Source organism: Pempheris klunzingeri, chromosome 16 (genome assembly GCF_042242105.1).
Source record: "Pempheris klunzingeri isolate RE-2024b chromosome 16, fPemKlu1.hap1, whole genome shotgun sequence".
NCBI lineage: Eukaryota > Metazoa > Chordata > Actinopteri > Acropomatiformes > Pempheridae > Pempheris > Pempheris klunzingeri.
Genome location: NC_092027.1, coordinates 7,302,589 through 7,325,384, shown reverse-complemented (window position 1 = coordinate 7,325,384; position 22,796 = coordinate 7,302,589). Strand labels below are relative to the sequence as shown.

At 41.9% G+C, this 22,796-nt stretch overlaps 1 protein-coding gene across 1 annotated transcript in view; it reads left to right on the top strand.

The window, feature by feature from the left end:
• Positions 1-22,796, top strand: part of med30 (mediator complex subunit 30) — a 34,527-nt gene that overhangs the window by 5,953 nt on the left and 5,778 nt on the right. The window contains exon 4 of the mRNA XM_070846344.1: positions 2,909-3,016. Within this exon, the coding sequence (XP_070702445.1) occupies positions 2,909-3,016 (108 nt within the window). The remainder of the gene's footprint in view (positions 1-2,908; positions 3,017-22,796) is intronic.

Below are 22,796 nucleotides of genomic sequence, written 5' to 3'. Positions count from 1 at the left end.
GACATTTTCCTTTGCTGGAATGGTGTAAACCCTCATTGAGTCATTATGCTTTTTTCTCCCTCTTATTTCCACCTTATTTAAATGTTTATTCGTTCCCCCTTGAGGCGGAGGCCCAGTCCAGTGCTGACCAGCCAATAGCTCAGCTCACCATGTTTGTCTGGGGCTGAGGGTTGTTGATTTTGGCCCCAGCACGCGCGCCATTTATCATCTCGGAGAATTCAGGTGCCTGCCTGACAGCCGCTCACTATTGGCTGCCCGAAACAGGAAGTGGAATCAATGACTCGGGCAGTGTGACCTCATCGCAGCCTAATTAGCAACAGACCCATTTAATGAACAGCTGGACCAAACACACACGTCAGCGCTTTGCTCTTTTTCTTTCCAGCTGTCATTCGTTGCTGCCCCATTGCAGCATTTTCCTCCCTCTTTTTCTCAAACTCTTCACACTTTCTCCCTCTTTTTGTACTTATTTTCTGCCCCCATCCCTCGTTTCCCACCGTTCTTTCTTGTAACTGCTCAATATCGGCTCTCCATTTCCTTTTTTCTCCCACATTGGCTTTGTTACACTCTGTTTCTCTCCAGCTTTCTCCTCTGATTTTCTTTTGTTTCTGTCTGTTGTGTAAGCCCCCCCCATCATTTCCTGCGCTGAACAGCCATTCTATTTCATTTCCCACTCCCCTTACACGTTTACTGCACCTTTTTCTTATTATTATGTTATTTTTTGGTTTGTCTCTTTTACCCTTTTCCTTTTTGTCTCAGCAAGGCAACCTGAAGAACTTCATTAGCCCATTCTTCTCTGTCAGGCAGGAAACCACATCCATCTTTTTGTGGAAGAGGCAGGGGTTATGACTCACAGGCACATTCACACACAAACTGAATGGGTAAATGTGCACCCACTCACACACACACACACACACACACACACACACACACACACACACATAATACACTCACCATCCATCTTTCCCACCCTACTCAGCACATTTCATTTTCCCCCCAGAAGCTGCCAAAATCAGCTCACTACCTTTTTAAATTCGATATGTCATTGGCTTCGGTCTGAAATTATCTAATGAAAAAACTTTCCTCTTTTCCTTCTCAAAGTTTTCTTGAGCCAGAGACAAGCTGATAGTTTGTCTGATATAATATCCTGCACATGTCCGTGCCGTCTTTTCTCCCTCCAACAGTCAGAGTTTACACTTTGGCGTGGAGCTCGGCCTGGAAACTGACAGGAAGCACAGAAAGTTATCCCATTTTGCATCTTTCTTTTTTTCTTTCTCAGCCTCTTTTCTTATTTTCTCTTCCCTCTTTTCTGATCTTGTTTTCTCTTTTTTCTTCTTCTTGCTCTTTTCCCACCCGTCACCCTGCCCTCTTCAACCCTAGCTTTTTCTTTTTTCCTCCTCTCTGACTACCTGACATTTTGCCCATTGTCTTGCAGTCTTCTACTCTCTCTTCATCTGTTTGTCTTCGTTTCACTCCATCTGCCTTCATTTTTCTTTCATGTTAGTCTCGACACTGGCCGGCTTTAGCCGACACTCAAACAGTCATTGCTTCCAGACGAAGCAGCTTAGTCCAATCATGGTGTCCACAGGGCCTCCACTCCAGCTACACCTCAGGTCGAATGGAGTAGTCAAACAGAATAATCTAAAGAACTTGCATGACTTGAGTTAGCATCGTGCCAAATTATTATTGGAGCAAGGTGTGTTTTCCCACTGAATGGCCGTTTTTATTGGCTCCTAGTCGGCTGGTGAGTTTCCTACCTTATCTGTGTTTGTGATCTTGTCTGGTATGGCAGTTTTTGTTTTGGAGAGGAAACTTTGGAGATTACAGTTTTTGGAGATGTTTATTTTTTCTTGCTTCCATTGTAATAAACTGCTGCGGATCATCCTTGCAGCTTTAGTTGGACCCCATCAATATCATATGTCTGAAAATTGTGCGCCAAATTTGGTTTAACAATAAAATCTCTTTATGTCAGCACAACTTACACTATGCATTTGTTGGGTTACAGTCACCCAGTCCCATTCAGTAGCTTACAGAGATCATCACCCACACATTCTCGGTATAAGACCCTTAATGTCCTTGCTGTGTGTTTCACCAGGAACAGTGTGTTCTCTAAACCTTCACACATGACGTGCGACTGCGGTGAGCCTCCTGCTCTCCTCCTCACTGAGGTGACCACTAGGGGGCAGTGTGATGTAAAGCAGCAGGCAGTGACCCTGTCGGCTCTCAGGAATGCCGCCTCGCCTGAAGGCTCTCGCACATCAGCCTCACTGTAGTGTCAAGCAGACAAGGTCAAGCACACAGAGCGTTGAAAAATGAATTAATCTCCCACTTGCTCTCGGTCTCTCTCTCTCTCTCTCTCTCTCTCTCTCTCTCTCTCTCTCTCTCTCTCTCTCTCTGTCCTGTCTCTCTATGCTGAGGAGAGACGTGCGAGTCTCAGCCTGTGTTCGAGAGCTTACACTGAAGCCCTGTTTCCACCACTTCACGAGAGCAAGATTATGAGACAGCACGGGGCTATCTTGAGTATAAGAAAGCGCTTGTAGTTTGAGATTTCCTATATGCACATAATTCTGACCTATAACTGTACTCAGAGTCCATGTAGGGATAACGTGAATATGCAGCACAGTTCTTTTAATGTCTTTGGACCATGGACAGAATAAGAGGAGAGAGGAATGAGAGAAAAAAATGCATCGGGGAGTGAGTTTTAATCCGAACGTGCTGTACTTGACAAAACAGCGTTATTTGCTACAGAAGTAAAGCAGTGTCAATTCTGGATGTACTGTAATACTGTAATGGATAAACTTAATGCGATCCAAACCAATTGAATATGTCAGCATTTTGGAAGTGATCCTCTTACAGTTGTCTTGCTCACAGTAATTAATATAGTCAGATTTTTGTTTGCTGTCCCTTCCAGCAACTGATACCCTTTGTGGAAGACGACAGCTCAAAACACGAGGATCGCTCAGCCGGCCAGAGCCGCCCTGCCACCGAGGAGAGGAGAGAAATTCTGGAGGTCAACAAGGTATTGTGTTCTGTATCTCACTAGCACAACACTGCAAGGATTACAGGTGTGATTCCCAGCCAACTGTAATGAAATGAGGTGGGGCTAATAAAAGAAAAATGGAAAAAGTTTCCCAAACTGATATTATGAAATGTTATCGCAGTTCAGTTCACCTGCGAGATCAGTAAGCCTCCAGACATTTTAAATCACATGTACCTGAGCTGGAGGGAAAACAATATCATCTTAAAGATAAGAAATGATAATGAAGCATGAAATTCATTGCAGATTAGTATTTTTACTCACCATCATTAACCTGAAGCTTTAATGGACCAGCTTTCCATTATGTGGCCAGCAAGCATCCAGGCTGTAAAGATGGGGTTTGTGCAGAACAAAATTAAGAGGCTACACTTAATAAACTTTATTGTCTCCTGATAGAGTTTGTGTGTTTAAAGGGGGCAATGTGCTTGTGGGAAATCCTAATAAAAAATGTTGCATTTCAAAACACTACCTTTCTGAAGTTGGTCATTCCAAGCTTTATATGCATTTCCTGCTATATCCCAGTAGGACTTTGAACGTATGTGGATGCACATTGGTGAAAATGCTGGTGAGGGAGGGAATAACTTGTCCACAGACTTTATTGTAATCAAAGGACATCTGTCCTGCAGAGGTCACATCACACGGATGGGTGAAATTAGCCCCTGGATGTTGTTGGGCTGTGTTACTTGAAACGCCTCCTCTGGGTTACTGGGCACAGCACCTATGGGCTGCTTGACGAAAGTGCTTCCCAGTTTTAAAGGGGACTGGAGGATGTGCTTCCAGTGTTTCAGCTATTGCTGAAAATTTCCAAGGGGATACGTAGATGATTTTCATCTGGCATTACAGTGTTGTTTAACTTTCAAGCAGCCAGATCTTCTCATTCGTCATCCAGCAAGTTGTTGTTGAATTAAATAACTGAAATTAACAGTAAAATAAAAGCAGTGGTTTTATTGTTAATGATGAAAATTTTTACATTACGCAAACCTTCGCCCACTTGGGAAGATATGGAAAAAATAGATGCTGACGCCACAAATCACAGTTCATAAAATGGTAAGAATGAATGGCTTTGTATTGTTTGTATGCACGATTAGATTAAAATACTGATGTAAATCAGCTAATAAATGACCTTTTTTAAGATATATAAATATAATGCCAATATCAAAGAGAAAGAACTGACCATTGGCTGTAATGAGTTGACCTCAGCAAGATAGTAGAAAGACAAGATGATGGTGTTTTGGACATGAACAGAAAGACAGGAGTTTTTCATATGTGTTTACTTTAGGAGTGGTTTCAAGTGTCTCACAACAAACATGCCTGAGAGCTTTTCAAATGTATTTACTGTCAGATGTGTTTTTGCCCTGCTGTGATAGAGAGACTGTTTTATGACACTCTGAAGTGCAGAGCAGAGAGCTTTTCCTCAGACTGACACACCGCAGGTGTCAAAGCTTGAAAGTTTGTTGCAGAAAGATTTAATCCTGAGTCATGGCTTAGTTACATGCGACAGACGAGGGTCTAAGGACCGAGGGCCTCATATGTTGTGCACGTTGTAAAGCCCCTCGAGGAAGATTTGTTATTTGTGATATATGGCAAATAAAATTGACTTAATTACAGACAAACAAAGTAATTTTGAGCATGGAGGTGCATAGACAGATGGTATCTGCGATGGTATAGTGTTGCTGAACTGTCCACTGGGACGTGACGCAGGTTCTCTCAACACCGATAGACCCCACCACTTGGCATTTGCAATCACAGATTATTTTTGACTCCGGGATTTGGTTTAATCTGTGCCGGGGAAACGGGCACATCAAGATGACATTAAAGCGCAGTGTGCAAATATCAACCTTGAGTCGATGAAACCCAGATCACAGGTGATGTAAACTGCCAGCACTCACACACACACAATACCTCCCAGCGGTTCCCACATCTCACCCGAGTGTAGTAGTTATGGACAGTGGAACATGGCAAAGGTTCAGGTAAAACACATCATGCATTATTTAGGAGGCCTTTTAGTTTGCCCTGTCTGTCACGGATTTGCTTTGTTTGTACATATATGTGCGTGTGTGTATATTGAGTGAGAGCGAGTGGAAAGAGCTTTTGTTCTTTCTTCGGAGGGACAAGATTGCGTTTGCATTTGCTTTCACACGTACTTTTAAGTGTGTGTGCGCGTGCTGGCTGGAGCCCCTCTCTGTTTCCTCTCTTTGTATGTGCATTGTGCTGGCTCTGTACAGATTGTGCATGCCAAACCGTCTGAGTGCGCTGCAATGATAATGGTCCAAGGTCAGGGATGTCAGCAGCAGAGATGAGAATTGGTTATTTTTAAGAGCTCAGCACAGCTCCCCTGGCTGCTTTTAAATGTTAACACTACAGTGAAACATTGCAGTGAACCCTGCGCTCAACTGCACTCAAGCCTGTCTAAAATAAACTGCATCTCCTTTTCACACAAAGCCTCCATACCCGCAAAGTACGGTAATAGCGCACTAATATTGTAGCAGATAAATAACTAAGTGCAACTCTTTGAATGTAATGCTGGATGGAAATGCAGAAATTTGTCTCAGAAATCCTACAAAAAAAAAAAACAGACAAAAGCTTATCTCTGTTTTCTTTCTGAGATCACTGACGGGACATAAAATACTGGACTTGAAAGCGAGTGTAATTTTGTCCTATTAGAGACTTGCATATGGATGTGATAAATAACCTTGTTTATGATGTGACCTTCCCCCTATGCAAAGCATTTGCATGCAAATTGAGTTCTGTCAAATGATCCAAGTATATAGAGATTGAGAAGACGGGCTACTGTAATACGCTCAAGGCCAGCTGTCCTCACATTGTGCAATCCTTAACATACAGCAACCTATCATTTAACAGAGTTGTTAACAAACAACTATATATTATATTAAATGCCACAATCCTATAAATACAAGCAACATAGTCATTGGTGTGCACTGTGCTACTGGGTTAGCTCACTGAATGACTCATGGACTCAGATGCCTTTACTCCACTACATCTTGTCATTACTCATTGTTGCTTGCTGCTATTTTAATGTTCAAAATCTTGTATATGGAACCTTTAACCCTTTTCTTGATCTGCATCTTTATAAATAGTCTTGGTTTATTAAGGGGATTTATTAAGGGATAATTTAAGTTTCTGCTCATTGCTCCATTAAAGGGTTTCTTGTAAGCAAACAAAAGTTATGTTTACATTCAGTAAACACTAAAGCACATTGTGTGTATCCTTCAGGCCTAGCAAAAGTGTTGAATTAATTTCCTTTCTCTTAACACATTTGCAAAGCAGATTTTGGTAAAAGTTTGAAACCTGCATTATTTATATGCATGTTTACTAGCTTGCAGTCTTATTCTTCCTTGCCTTTGTTGGCACACTGCTGCATTTCAAGTGGTCTGAAACTACACTTTTTAGCTCAAAATTCCCTTCTACTGATTTAGAGAGACTGGAAGTGATTAAGAATTGTAGGAGTTGCAAGCAAAGATTTAAGGAAATAAACAAGTGGTACAAAAAGCCACTATAAATTTAAAAGCTAATCAAATAACAAAGTCATCAGTTAAAGTCCCTCTTTGATGGTGCCCATTAGTTAAATGTTACGGTGTGTTGCAGGGATGTTTCCCCTGCCTCGGTTCTCATTCAAGGAGGTGTCTGAGACACCTTACTAGATGCTGACCCTTCAGGTAACAACCTTTAGTTTGAGGTGTTTGCTGGTCTTTAGTAAGTAGAGATTTTGCCTTAGATGTTTGGCATTGCCTCAGTCACTTTGTGGCTAAATGGGGCCAACGGCTCCACGACGTCTTATTAGCTCATTTATTTATAACAGCTCTTTTAAGACTTTCTCCGGTCTAACTGCTTAGCTAACCAACTCCTTTGTGCCCATTTTGGGAAGTGGACTGTGGTTTGCCATCAAGATCAACATTGTCGAGTTACTTATCCTGCAGTATATTCGCAGTTTTATTTCTCTTATTGAGGACATTTTCTATCATGATCAGTGTTCCCATCGCTGAACCTTAATTTATTAAATTATTTGAAACACAGCTTTTCAATCTGGCTCTCAGATATCCAGTGTGTGCCTCTTGTGTTTGCAGCATATTTCGCTGTGATTTTGCCCAGGCTGCCCAGCTGCACATTAAGGCGGCAGTAAGGACAGCAAGCTTCGGGGAGTTAAAGCGGTTAGGCTGATCAGCAGAGTAGAGATGCAGCGGGACAGGGGAAGCAGATGTTTGCGGCCTGGCTACATCTGCTGCAGTCACTCCAGCCAGATAGGGTAGTTCTGGATGAGAGAGGGATGAATTGGTAGCAGGAAAAAGGAAGGGAGATAAAGAAAGAGGGAGAAAAGGGTGGGAGGAGAGCTAAATGGCAGAGAGATTTTAAAAGCCTGACAGAGTAGTAAATGAAAGGAGGGAAGAAAACAAGAATACAAAGATGGGAGCTTGTGTTTGTAGGAGGGAGCGAAATGGACTGTTCAGGTGGGAAAGGTGTTTGAAGATGGATGGATGACCAGACAGATAGCTGTGTTGTCAGAGAGAGTGGATGTGTGAAGTGGAGGGTAAAGGACAACGGGACATCGAGAGAAACAAATACGCAGCAAACAAAAAAAAACCCAAAAAACATTTGTGTGGTATTTTTGAAATAAATGAAACTGTGTGTGTAGCGGTACCAGAGAGTCAGAGGCCTGTTGACGTACGAGACGGAAGAGGGAGGTAAAAGATTGATGAAAGAATGGATTGATAGATGTGTAGACAGCTGTGGATTGTCAGAGTTAAGCCGTCCCCATTCAGATAGGGTCTTCAAAAGGAATAACAGAAGACTGATGAAATTCGGCTGCAGAAGGGAAAATAGGATGCCTTCTGTAACAGGATGCTGAGAGAGAGAGAAAAAGAGGGAAGATTGATGCATAAGTGAAAAGATAAGTCCAGGCATGCTTCAAACTCTCCAGCTGATATGTCACACCGGTTTAGGATTGCTAGCCTCATATTTCCCCTTAGAAAAGCAGAAAGTTGATTTTTTTTTTTTTAAAGATGACTTCTATCAAAATTTAAATTCATTCACTGCTGTAAATAATGAACAGCGATATAATGCATCTTCATGGGGAGGAGTGATAGGAGGAGTGATAGGATGGCAGGGTAATAGGATTCTAAATCCATGGATGGGGATTTTCGTACACTCTGTTCTGAGTGAAATAACCTTGGAACAGACACCATTCGATAGAAGAGAGTGATCTGAAGGGAGCCATTGAAGTGTGTGTTCTGTGTTCACAAGAGGGAATAATGTAAAGTGCAAGTGTTGGCTCAGCCCAAAATGTCCATGCGGTCCAATCCCTCCTTAATCTTTTCCTCTTCCAAGCCCTGCTTCCGCTGTACGCTGCAGAGGAATATTGACACAGCATCTCTGATGTCACAGGGGGACATTTTGAAGCCTGGTATTTGGTGTACCGCTTGCTACCATAGTCATAGAATCCAAATGGGGCGAGCAGGGTTGAGCCTTAGTGAAGCTGAGATTGGTGCAGTAAGTGGCGACCGCCACCGCTGCTGCGTGTAATACCCTGAGAGACCTGTCAATTAAAGCAAACATGCTTGAAAACGTGCATCTCTTAAACCGTTAATATCCAATTAATAAAACAATAACCTTTGAAAATGCCACCAAGGCACTCATTAGAACGAATAAAATTAGCTAGTGAGACTCTATCTTGTTGTGGAAACACACTATTGATTGCTGGAGGGTAATGGGGCCTCTTCCTATTGCTGTTGTCGCTGCAACGAGGGATTCTTTTCATTTTAGATTTCTCTGCACATTGTTTGCTTGATTAATCGGTTGGTCAAAATTGTCAGATAATAGTGAAAAATTAGAACTAGGTGACTTCTTCAAATTTCTTGTGATGTCCAACCAGCAGTCCAAAGCTGGAACGACAGATTTCTTTCTTTACATTTTTGCTTAAAAAAAATGACAAACACTTTATCGATTATCAGAACCGTTGAGGAGTAACTTGTGACTAAACTATTAATCTGCTTATTAATTCATCTCTAATTAACAGGAAATAAACAGAAAATCAGCAAAAGAAATCGATGTGCGTTTCCATCCACTACTGTTGTGCGCATATTAAGGTTTGGGCACATTGAGATAAACAGCTGCTGGTGCTAATTCTCCATTTGGGTGCCATGAAACTGTTGCAGAGGAAGAAGACGATGACAGAATTAAAAGAGTGGCAGCCAAACCTCAAACAAACAAAAACCATGTAGAAAACCATGATGGAAGCATTATGTTTGCATCAAACAGAGGAACGTTACAGTCTCCTCATCTCTCCACACAGATCTAACTTTTTAATCTCTCAAGTAGTACACCACCTAGTTTACCTCTGCCACGTGGAAAAACGTTTACTTTACACATTATATGTTATATTTAGTTTTCTTTCCAAATGTTCTGTGTCTCAACTCGGGTTTTTTTTACGCACAAATTGAAAATGTGCACAAAAACAGAAGGAAATGCTCTTACTGATATCCTATTTTACAGTTGTAGTTTTCCCTCAGACACCATCTAGCTGCCTTTCAGTGAGCTGTATTCAAGCCAGAAAGGAATAGATCTGTCAAAACTGACCAAGAATGATCAAAAGAGAACAATTATTCATTCTAAAATAACACCTATGTTTGAAACATTTGAAAAGCAGCGCACATATACAGTAGGGTGTCACAGACAAAACAAGATGTGATTTTGGACCCACAACAACGTGGTTAAACTTCAGCTTCTTCACAGATTTTGTGTAATACGAGTAAACATCTACAAACTACAGTACGCTGTGTAGGGATACATTTAATAAACAGCCACCAGCTGGTACTGGCAGAATAAATGCCTACAGGGTGATAAAGCTCACTGGAAGTCATGGAGTCAGCGTCTCTACATGGACACTTTATGACTCATTTCTTTGGAAAAGGGCTGCGCACAACACCTCACATAAAAAAAATATGAGACTGGCCTCACTGCTGCTTACGTTTGTAGAGCGGATCTCCATGGCGAATACGCACCACCACATGCTGCTCCCAGGCCTGGTGTAGCCGGTTGCATTGATTGTAGTGAAAGCATAGTGTTGCAGCTTGACCTACATTTCATTTTCAATCCGTGAAAATGACATTTTGTGATGTCTGTCCGTCATGCTGTGCTTCCAGGCAGCTTTGACAGCATCGGTGGCGCTGCTTTTCGAACATTAACTTTCACAATAAGATGTTTTCGGTTTCTCGACAGCTATATAATCAAATTTACAATGTTCACCGACGGCACTAGAAAGTGACTCTGACTCCCGTGGTAGCTGTCACTTGAGTTTCATCCTGCTCCTCATACCCCCTGGCCCGTGTCATACCTCTCCGCAGTTGAAGCTTGATGCCCACCCCCCAACCTGATGGCGTTGAACAGGTAGTAGAAGTAAGGACCAGAGAAGGGTGGAGTGATGGTGGAAGTGGGATGGCTAGAGGAGAGGCAGATAAATGACTCCTCCATGGTAATGTCTGGCTGCTTTATGGGGTGTCCTGGCTGTGAGTGATAGCCTTGCTCTCGTTATCTGTCGATTGGGGTAATTGCTGTTTGTCGGAGTCTGGCTGACGGATGGTGATGCAATCTGCCCAGCATTGCAGGGGGAGGAGGGGGGAGGAGGCATCGCTTTCATCATTCTCCACAAGTGTCTCTACTAGGAAGCATGCTGTGAGTGACAAGTGTTCGAATGTGTATGTGGCTGAACGTAAATCTGATTATGTACCTTTGTGTCCTTGCCGGCTCAACGCAATACTCCCGCACTGTATGTCGTGTGTCCCAGCGCGCACTGTCATGTATGTAGTATGTAGTGAGTTCCAGTTTATGCAAATGTGAGTGTGTGTATTAAGAAGTTAAGTTTATTTGAGCATGTGTGAAAGTCAACAGTGTTTGCATAAATATTTAAGATGCATTAGCCATAATTCATTGGTGCCTAATGGGTTGCGATTGCTCAATCTCTGTGCTGCAGACCTCTGGTGCCGTAGAATGTGATTGTGCATATCAATTCAGCGTCCCCAGTCATCCACACTGTTTCTGCTCCAATAAAATAGACGGAGCTCTGTGGCACTCAACTGACCACAAATTACAGCCATAATGAATATCCCACATTACTGGTCACATGTTAATTAATGAAGGAAAACAAAGGATATGACAAATAAATTTGCAAGGAGAATTTTCCACTGAGCGGTGATCTGGACAGAGCTTTGTGTTTTGAGCATCTTCCATTTTTGCCAGCTGTCTGTAGGAAAGTGCCGTCCAAGTCGACAGGAATCGGCCTCCTTCCTGCCTGCCTGACTGACTTGACTGACTGATTGACTGGCTGGCTGTCTGGCTAAGTGACGGTGCATTTTGCAGAATGGAGGAAGGATGATTCATAGTGGCTCTCCGGACTACTTGATAATCATTCCATCTGGGGCGTGGGACAGGCTGTCTTGTCATTGGCACATCACTCATCGTTTGTTCTCTACATACATCCCCTTGCTCGCTCCATCTCTCCATCCCTCTATCTATCCCAGGGGCCTTGGAGACGACCCTCCACCCTAGAACGGGGTTGTAATGCTGGACCTGCGCGACATGGCAGACCTCCGCCGTTTTCTCTGCTGCACCTGCCCCCCTGCCCCACCCCTCTGCTGCAGCCTGCCACTGCCACTCGCCTTGCGTTTGATTTAATACCAGCCTAAGTGTGAATAAATTCCTGTCACAGCCCATTAAGGAGGCCTTGGAGAGATCTGGCCTGTTATTAATTCTCCACAGCTCCTCTCTTTCTCTCCCCTCTTATAGTTACTATCTCTCCCACACTGCTGCTTCCCTCTCCCATGCCCCCTCACCCTCCTCCTCTCGCTCCCTCACTCCACACTGCCTTGCTTTTTTAATACCCCGTTAATTACCGTGTCTGTCCTCTTTATTCAAATGAGAAAGGGAGAAATTAAAAGCAGGGGGATGTTTGTAATTTCAAATAGAAAAGCCATCCACTGTCTGGCTTTGCTCTTCTCTCCTCTCTAGACCTGTGTGAGCTAGCTGCTTGGCTCGGCGTATATAATGAATTCCAGTGGCAACGGCGGTTAGTTTTATCTGAAGAACAGGCAGGGAGTCTGTCGAGGCCTGATGATAAACAAAGGCAACCTCCTCACTGTAATAAGACCGGGAAAGAGGGATGCGGTTTGGTTGGCAGGCGCTCTCTCTCTCTCTCTCTCTCTCTCTCTCTCTCTCTGGCTCTTTCCATCCCTCTCGCTTTGCTCCCTGTCTTCCTGCCGCTTTCTGTCTCTCCTCTCAGCCTGTCTCTCTATCCACTCCTACAGACGTTACCCCCTGCTGTGCTTCACTCCCTCTCCCTTTCTGTCCCCCTCCTTATGCCTTTCTTCCCCTCTTCAGTCCTTGTTTCCTTGTATCCCATCCTCCGCCACTATATTCCGGCTCCAAAATTAGTAGGCAGTGCACAGCAGGTGCCTGTACCTCTGTCTTATTAGCAGCCTCATATGTGGCCCATTAGGGGCTCTCTGTATGCCAAGGGCTTTTTAATTGTTTTGCAGGGGTCAGAGGGGCAGTGTAGCTGCAAAGCTCTTGCAGAGGAGGAATCAGAGCAGTTTGTTTTTTGTTTTTTTTTGAGAATACATGTTTTCCTGGTATTTTGTTGCATTTAGTGTCAACTGCAACCGCAATTATTGCTGCTTTGTGTTACAGTGTTTAAGAGCTATGTAAGCAATTAGAGTGCTGAGTTTTTTTTTATTATTGTCTGACTGCACTGTGGCAATTATTTACATGAGGGGAAGGTGTGATGTAAGTCTTTTTTCACTCAGGCTGTATTGTGCACATAATTTGCCAGGTGTGGTGTAGGTAGGTCACTTGTGTAACATGAGTAAAAAGGCACATCAAGGCAAGCTTTATATTTTTCTGACACTTTTGAGGCTGCTTTAAAGCGGAAAAGAAATGTAGGATGCAGACGTATATACACATCAAACAGAGGTAGGTTCACATAAAAGACCAAAGGTTCCAGTAAAGAGAGATGTTTTAATTTAGTTTTAAAGGGACTTAGCCCTGGAGAACTCTCAGGTCATCAGGCATCCACTGGGACCGTAAAGGACACACAGATAAGAAAAAATAAACCACATTATATTTCTGTAGAATACTTTCTTTTTCCAGGCACCACTTGTCCTTGAATTGTACGTTTCTGAATAAAGTTTGTAGCTGTAAGAAATAATAGATGAATCCATTAATCAACTATTGTGAAAATTAGTTAATCGTTGAAATAATTATCTTCTCAAATGTGAGGATCCTTTACCATGTTTAGACATATTGAAGAAATCTGACACAGTTCACCCATTGCAAGATGGTCTCCAGTTTACTGTTATCCAACATCCTGTTGACTAAAAGATTAATCCAGAAAATATTCGGCAGCTTAATCAATAATGAAAGTAATCGTTCGTTGCAGCCCCCAATAAAATGCAATGTGATACGTTCCTAAGGCTGTGCTAAAAGAGTAGTGTGAAAAATAAGGATTAGTAAAAAAGATAAAAATTCAGAAAAAAAGATTTCAAATACATGTAGAAAAGGATGATGTACTTATGTCACAATTGCATATATTCAATGTGCAGAACAAGGCTGAAGATACTGAAGATTACTCCACCAGATTAGTAAACTCATCAGACTCCAACATTTAGGAATTCTGTCTTTAGTTTCTCAGTATTTTTTACACTTGATGGTGCTTATGTATCCTATAGTTTCTATGTGGAAGATAATGAGTGAAACATAGGGACCTGTGTTGCAGTGGTAGTAGATGTGGTGCAGTAGATGTTGGTGGGACTGTAAAGTGGAGAGCGCCTGATGCATACGTCATCGTCCAAGTCTCTGTGGAAGAGGCCGGGATCTCTGGCCTCTCTTATCCAGAGGTGTACCACGTCCACCGGTGCAGTGTAAGGCAGAGGTACATACTCACCACCATGTGTATCTGCAGCTCCGCTCACCCAGGGAATTGTTTTCAATTAAATGCGTCCTGTGGAGTTGTCAGAGAAAGCAAACACTGTTTTGTTAAAAGCTGATTCTCACCAAAACACATGGTATGTGTGTTTTTTTTAGCTAACAAGTATGCTGCAAAGCCAAATGCCTCATAACTTGTTAGTATAGTGAAAACAATGCCACCTCTTAATTGGTGCAAAATCCTCTCCTTCCTCTTTGTCCACTGTGGAAAAGACGCACCATTATTTACTGCTTTTCTCAGTATCTTTTGCTTTCTCTGTTCAGTTCACTGTTTGCTTTTGGTTGTAGTTCTGCCACACTCGGCCTGGGTGCAGAACAATGTCAACCCAACATCTCCATGCAATCAAAAGAAAACATTTTGCTACTACAATCCAGTTCTACAATACAGTCTGATGAGTTGCTCCACCTTCCATGTCAGCGACAAAAGCCACGAAAGCCATTGGCATCGGCATGTTATCACAGAACCATAATTACATTCCAGATATTTATACATTTTGACAATTCCTTTTTAATTTGAATTTGTGGTGCCACAACATATATATTGGTAGACATTTCAGTCTAATGGGAACACCCTGAGACAGGTATGACCCTTTGTACTCAGTTGAAATCAGTGTTTAAGTGCGACAGGCTGTGACTGGTGCTCCTAACATGCATGCCCTGTTGCCTTCTCAGTAAACTGGGCTATTTATTGTTGTTCTTAACTATTGCAAAATGGACAGAACTAGCAAACTGTGGTGATAATCATAACAATAGACCATTCGATTGGCGACGTAAGGAGGCATTTCAGGTGGGATACCATATTGTGGATGAAGGTCGGGCTCCCTGAAGTGCAGTCTTACAGCTTGTAACTCAGACGAGGAAGTGAAAGCACCACAAATTAATGGAACAGTGTTAAATCTACAACACATTTTGGGATTAGGCTACTGGGCTGTGTCAATATTGAGTCAAATGAATTACTTGTCAGTGCAAATTTGAGTTTAAAGTTGATTTTTTGTTTAATGAGTGACAGCAGTACCATGCCACAGATAACCGGTATTAGTTTTGTGATGTACAGGATGGGTTCTAGCCAATCATTCAGGTGCTCCTTATATAAGTTTAGGAGTCAGCATTTAGAAAAATATGGTGACTAATATCTTTGATAGATCTAGAAGTAAGAACGACAAAATGTCTGTTGTGCTGTGTAAGGGATGTGAATGGTCTGATAAGGTGCTGGTTTTCAGATTTAGCTGTGGTCAGAGTTGTCGAGAGCTGATTGAAGATCTACGCCGCGACTGCCAGAGGGCGTGTTACATCACCTGAAAGCCCGCTATGGTGTTTTGCTTCAAACTCTGTCATCACTTTTCATTCTACTTTTTTATTTAGCTAAGAGAAAGCTGCTTGCTCAGGTGCTGGCAGAAATGTTTGCATTTCTACACTGAGAAACTGCTTCCTGCGTACGCGAAGAGTCTATCGGAGTTTTGATGGAGCGTAAGCATCACGCCTGTCGTCTTTTCAACCTCAACTCTTTCCTGCGCTCAACATACCTCCATATCTCCAGCGAGTGGTTTGGAGACTTTAAAGTGGAATTACCTCTCTTTTATCTTTCCAGAAATCTGCCTACCTTTCTCTTTTTCCTCTTCCCTCCTACCACTGCTTACACCCTTAAAACGATAGAGGTAATTAGATCCAATATTGCTTCGTTGGAGTGGTGCCATAGGGGAGCTGATTTTAAGTGTGTGTGAGTGATTGTACCAATTTAACACATCACTGAGTCACAAGATGCTTTTGACTTCTGAAAAACTGGCGTTGGCACCTGGAGAACATTTGAATCAAAGATTTATTTTTTTTTTTTTAACCTTTTGTCAATCTCACGGGGACCCTCCACTGGCCATTAAAATACCATGTTTACTGAGAGCGTGAGAGTAGGTGTTCAGGTCCTGACAGACATCTGAGAGAGATGAAAGAAAGATGTCCTGTCTGCTCTGAGATTGAGACGGCGGGATACCACTCCTTAAATGCTGGCCTGATACTGTCAACGCTCGCATGCATGCGTGTACACACAAGCTCCCAAAACATGCACAGTCATACCTACAGTACGCGCAAACACACACACACTCTCGCAACACTCCCACTTCTTCGGCTCCAGTCTACATGTCAGCAGCCTCTCTCTGCAGATACTTTCTAACTGAGCTCTGCCTCTGCCTCTTAAGTCCTCACCATTAGATAGCTAGTTAGCAGTACAGATGTCAAAAGGGAAAGACCTCTAATTAAATAGAGTGGGCAGGAAGCCTCGGCCGTTTGACACTGTTTAACGCTGACTGATGTAGAGCTGATCCTGTAGCAAGAGCCCGTCTGATGTATCTGTAGGCTGATATTATCGGCTAATATCAACCAGATATTATATTATATAATATAACAAGACAGTTATATTGTTTTTTTTTAGTACATGTTGGGAGATATGCAAACAGAATTGTAGTATGGCTGCATTTCTGGGCGTTTTTTCCCTTGATTCTAGGATAGATATGATAGATAAGATTTTATAAAAGAAAAATTAGCAATATTGGAGACCCAGCGGGGTACAGTATATAGTACAAATGGTGCGGTTGTTGATCTGTGAGGATGATCCATTTCTTCAATTTTCAAGTCTCCCCCCTAGACCATTATTTTTTATAGATATGTGTTATGTTTTATTTATACAGACAATAATGATTTTATTACTGGGAAACTTAAGTGTCATCTTGGGCTGAACAATATGGGAAAATAATTGTGATTGTAAGGACTATTTTTGTGTTTACGATTCAGACTTCTGTATGATTCACTATACATAAGTAATAAATCATTATACTGTAGAATGACCAACACAACACTGGATATAGTCAACAAATTAACTGCTGCTTCCTGTAGGCCAGATCTTCCTGTTACGATGAATTGATGCATGAATCGAAATGAATAATATCTTTATTTAGCTATTGAATTGAAAAAAACTTTGTCACAGTAGAATATTGATAGCTTCAAGCTTTGTAATATAATCATCACGACATAACGCTTGAATAAAACCTGAGAAGAGAACAACAACAAAGCACTGCTGAACAACAAGCCTGGTGTGAACATTAATATATGAAAAATAAATATGATCTCCAGTCAGTTACAGTTTTAAATGCTGGAACAGTCGTGTAGTGTTGCTTTGTGTTGCAGTTTCGGTAGCAAGGCACATTCTGCACATCACCTGACTTTGTCGAGCCTCTTCTTAAACCCAAAATAGGTCCAGACAACCAACATACTGTTCCTCTTTGACACCAAAGTCACCTCTTTCTCTTCCGTGTTGGGTTTCATCCGGCAGCACTGGCAGCATCAAAGCCTGAGCATGGCATCTTACAAGGTGTTCTCTTTACCTACTGTCACTTGCATATGTCACATGGAGCAGAGGACAGTGCTTGTGCAGGTGAAGCCCAAGTGGCCGAGGCTTTTCCGATCTGATTCAGATTTGTTTTTAAAATCACAGCTTTTGTGATTTGAAAATGATGCCGTTATGTCACAATGTCAATTTGAACTTGATTAATCACTAAGCTGTTATGTCATCCTATATTCTGTTACTGTCATCAATCATTGTAAAGTTCATTGTCAAACCGTAGACACTGTGTCCTGCTTGTGTACATTTATCACAACTCTAATATAACCGAGACACGTGCATAGAAATGTGTTGATGTGCCGAAGAGTAAACAGATGTTACGTTATGTGTTAAGTTATGTTAAGTGTTTATATAAAAACAGATTATTGGCAGATATATCGTCATGATCAGGTTTGTAACTGAGGGCTTTGACTATATTCCTCTCTGACCATTCTTTAAAGTATCATACATATGGAGTTATACGTCTTTTTAGACTAACAAGGTTGTGATTTTAATTTTATTCTACTTATCACTTCTCAAGCTACTGTAGCTAATCTGCTGCTGTGTCCAAATGAGCCCCCTCACTCTCCTGTAAGAGCTTGTGTGTCTGTTCTTAGGTCTGCAAAATGGGAAATTACTTTTACTACAACAAAAAAGACTTTTTCCTGCTACATCATGTGACGTAGTTTCCACCCAGTAAACATGGCCGAATGCTTTGAATTTTTGCTCTGATGTGCAATTTTGCTGATGGTTTAGTTGCTTGCATGGCTGCCCGTCATTGGTTTTAAGGCAACAGCACTTCAACCTTCTTGCCCCTCATTTATTATCACTGGGAACCAAATCACAAAGGAAAGCGTAATCGATGGGGCTACCTGGCAGAGAATCAAGTGCTTAGTACAGAGCGAGGGGGCGCCTAGCCTCAGATACCTCTAAAAGGATAAATCGATTACAACCGCTCTGCAACAGTCGGCTGACACAGCAGGCTTTCCACCTCAATGCTGAGGACGTATTGAAAGAACCCCATTGGTAGGTGTATGCAAGGATGACAACATGACTATTGTATTTCTGCCACCCCTGGAAGAGAAGGCTTTTATCTGCCTTCAAAATTCCTTTAAAGGGCTTCATTCCCCTGGGAAAGCCCATGCCAAATACAGAACACACTGGCACTTAAACCTTCCCGTTGAGAAAAAGCCATAAAGTTTATAAAGTCAATTAAGGCTTTTTTAACTGATGTCAGGCAAATTAAAGCTGCTTGGCCCGGCTCCCTGTGGGTATACTGTCAGATGGTAAACCAGGGCCCACTTAGCGTCACAGGGTTCTCCAGGCAGGGCACAGAGCAGTAAGCGGCTTACTTACCCCCAACTCGCTTGTGCTTTTTACAAGTTTCCTCTGAGTGGGCAGTGTGTTTTCCTCCAAGTGACATTTCACTTTGGTGAAACATTTTTTAGCACGCATGCACTCGCGTCATGCTGAAGTACAAGCTGGACGCATTCACGATCAACGTTCAAAATCATATTTATTCATTTAGAATAAACCGGAGCAGATATTTCAGATATTAGACAACGTTGAGTGTTTTCTCAGATTGCGTTTGCACAGCATAATGAAACTGAGCTGTTGAGTGGAGATAGTAAGATTTCCATAGTTTTCACCTGACTCTACCAATTGGTATTATGTATAAGGTACTGGGCTCCTAGTGTTATTGATAAATGAATAACGAGATATTAAGATATTATTAGTACAGGATTATTGTAAAAGGCCTGAAATGATAAAGAAAGTCGGCTTGTGTTCCCATTTTTGTCAGGAACTGAAGGTTAATATTTTCCTGTCTAGAGGCTGATGGATCTCAGTGTTAAAGTTAAATTTTACAGATAAAGTTATGTGAAACTGTCGTGAGGTTCACGAGGGCAGCTCATTATTTTTAAGTAGTCCCACTTATTTAAGCTTGTTATCACAGCTAATGAAACGGTAACACACCACTGTGAAGGACAAGCTGCAGCGTTTCCCAAACTTCTCCTTGATGTTTGAAATCACTCCCTGCTCCACCACAGATGATTCAAAAGATCAACTCATAACGCTCCTAAGTCCTTAAACTGCTTGAGAACAAGCTGATGATTTGAATTAGCTGTGTCGGAGCAGAGGGCGATTGAAAACATGCAGGACAAGGAGAGGTTTGGGAAACGCTGAGGTTGTTTCCCTAAACTGCACTCAATATGTATGTGATCCAAAATAAACCTCACTTGAAGCACGAGTCCGTTTGTTTGTCAAATATTTTGAAAAATGTTCAAGAAAGGAATGATTTGATCCTCATGTAGGGCAGTATGTGGACTGTATTGTCGGAGACACATTAGTTTCAGAGGTGAATTTATTGAGTATCGGTTCTCTTATAGTAAACACGCTCATTACTACAGATGTTGGCCCCTGGATTTTGGTTTGTCCTAATTCTTCTGCCTAACAAAGAGTTGCGTTTCCTTGACAACATTGTTCATTTTTGCATAATTTAGGGGGACCGCTGGTTTGTGGAAAAGCACCTTTCCACATAGCCAAGGCTTCTCTCCAAGTTTTTGTCACGCTTAATATAAACCATAGAATTTAATTAAATTTAACTTGCGTTTCTGCCAAGATGCTCTATCTCACCGTCTGAGCAAGGAGCTGCTTCAGCCTCTGAGAACCACGTGGAAAAAACTATTTCAGTGCCTGGTAATTTAAGGCATTTTCAAGTAGGGCAGTAAAGCAGAAGGTAATGAGTGTGTGGATGGTGATGCAGGTTTGAACCCGCCTCGTCTCTGGCAGTGATGATATAGGAGATATATAGGCCTGATATAGGAGATGCAGTCTCATGCCTCCCCCTCCCCTCCCGTCCCCCAGGGATGGCGTTTTATAGCACGTTATTGAATCTGAATCCCACTTTGACGTCCCAGTCAGTTCGATACGATTGAGTTTAAAGAATCTGGGTGTTTTACCAGCATGGAAGCAGATCCAAAATGAAACCAGTTATTGGAACCCATTGTTACTCTCCTTCCTGCTCCTGCTCCGCCCCACTTCTCTTTCTACTCTCCTCTCTTCTGCCTCTTCTCTTCATCTCCTTGCTTCTTCCAGCCATCCTCTCCTCTCCTCTCCTCTCCTCTCCTCTCCTCTCCTCTCCTCTCCTCTCCTCTCCTCTCCTCTCCTCTCCTCTCCCTAATCCCTTCTCCTCACTCACAGACACTTACACTTGTAATTCCCAGCGAGATCCGTCGGAGTCAAAGCTGCGATTTGAGTCGCCAGCGACAGGGCGGATTAGCAGAAGAATCCTGAGTGAAGGCACGTTTTCGCTCCACTTCCTATATTCCCCCTCTCTCCTCCTGCCTGTGTGTGTGTGTGTGTGTGTGTGTGTGTGTATTAATCTAAGTCGTTTCTTCCCCGCCATTATCTCAAAGCCCCTCATCAAAAATCAACGCCAGGGTTCTTAATGTGCTCGGAGAGCGTGGTGGTCATGTTTTTAATCGTAGATGAAATGGGTTAAAAGGCTGAAAGGCAGATGAATACCTCATCTTATTCATATAATAATATAATTACAAGATTAGCTTGATTTTTCTATAATGTTTAATGGATCAAAAAAAAAAAAAAACTCCCCAATCGGCTTTAATGTGGAGATAATGCAACAGAATTAATTAATATAGAGATGCCAATTATCAAGCTTGATAAGCCCGGAGACGCCCTGTTGTTTGATGGCCTACATTTGACAAATCCCAAGTGTTTACAGATTATGATGTTGTGCTGAGTGGTTGCACCCGATGTCGAGCAGTGATGTTCTGAAGTAACAAAAATCTATTCACTTGTAATGGAAAGTGGTCTCCAATGAGCATCTGATGATAATGTATGAATATATTTTGTGACTAATGGATTTCAGGTCAGGGAACGTCTTTTGGTGGCCCAAGCCAGGATCTGCCTCAACACGACACACTGAGATACAGTAGTTAAAGCTCCTCTTGTGGCAAAGTTTCAGTGGAGCAGAATTTTAATGAAGTGATTTCGATGAAAAATCCTTTTTTTTTTTTCTCTCTCTCTCTCTCTCTTTTTGTCTTTCACCCCTCCACTGGTGACAGCTTCTTTGATCTGATTTGAACGAGTAAGGGGAACGAGAGCATGTTGAGGGGAATCTGAGATAAGCAGACAGGCAGAAGCAGAGAGGAACGGAAGAGACGGAGGAACGGCACTTCATTCGTGTCATTTTAACAACACTGTCATCGGTCCTGTTAGCTGAGAGCTGCCCGTCCCTTATTGTTCTGTTTTTAAAGTCTTCAGCTAATGACGGAGCTGCTGTCCTCCACTAGTACATCCAATCATTTCTCAGATATGCCCAACCCATCTCTGTATAATCTTTGGTTATTTTATCACTGAGATCCAAACTGATAGGGTTGTTTTAACGTTGAAGCATCAGATACCGTCAGGATAAATGCTACGGATACTAATGAGTTACTCTCCACAGCCTCAGATGATGTATAGGACTTTTTTCTTTATGGGACAGCAGAGGACAAAGGAAGAAGTGATACTTTTTCCACTAAGTGTTGCAGTGATTGCAGGAAAGTGCCAGATGGTAATCCTACAGCCTTACAAGTGAACATGTGTGAACAAGGGTAACTCAGAATGTGAATCCCGGAAAGACACTTTTTGTTCAGGTGTGTTTCTGAATGCTTGGAATCATCAGTCAAGTGCTTTACAGGGAAATTTCAAACACAAGGAAGTTATTGGAAACAAATAAAATCTGTAAATAACGGTAACATGCAAAGCTACAGGAATTCATTTTCACACACAATTAATCTATTGAATTTTTTAGTCTGTGAAAAGTGAAAAACTGTAATCACACGTTCAAAGAGCCAAATGCTACATTTTCAGATGTCTTTAGATCTTCAGTTTCAAAAAATCTAAAACACTGAGAGTCACTTTTCAGAAGCTAGAACTAATGAATGTTTTTGCTTGATTAAACAACTAAAAAGATTAATGGGTTTTTGAAACTGTTGCCAACTTTTTGTCAATGATTGTTTACTTCTGTCAGCTCTTCTTTTAGGTTACTGCGTTATATGATGGAAGTGTATGAGTTCCATTCTGCTCCGTAAAGAGTTCACAGTAACCACATTCAAGATGTCTTACATATGGATATTCATATTCTCAGTTAATCTGGCTCTAGTTGTTCTGTTAAACTTCAGAAAATAGTGACGAATGTCGTCCACGTTGATGTCATCAGATTACTCTTTTTATCTGACCATCAGCCCAAAACCAAAATATGTTCAAATGACTGCAAAGTAAAACAAAGTAAAGCAGAAAATCCTCACAATTAAGCAGAAACTATGTCATGTTTGGATTTCTTTCTTTATATCAACTTAAATGATTCATCAGTTATTAAAATTGCTACTGTTGACTAGTCCG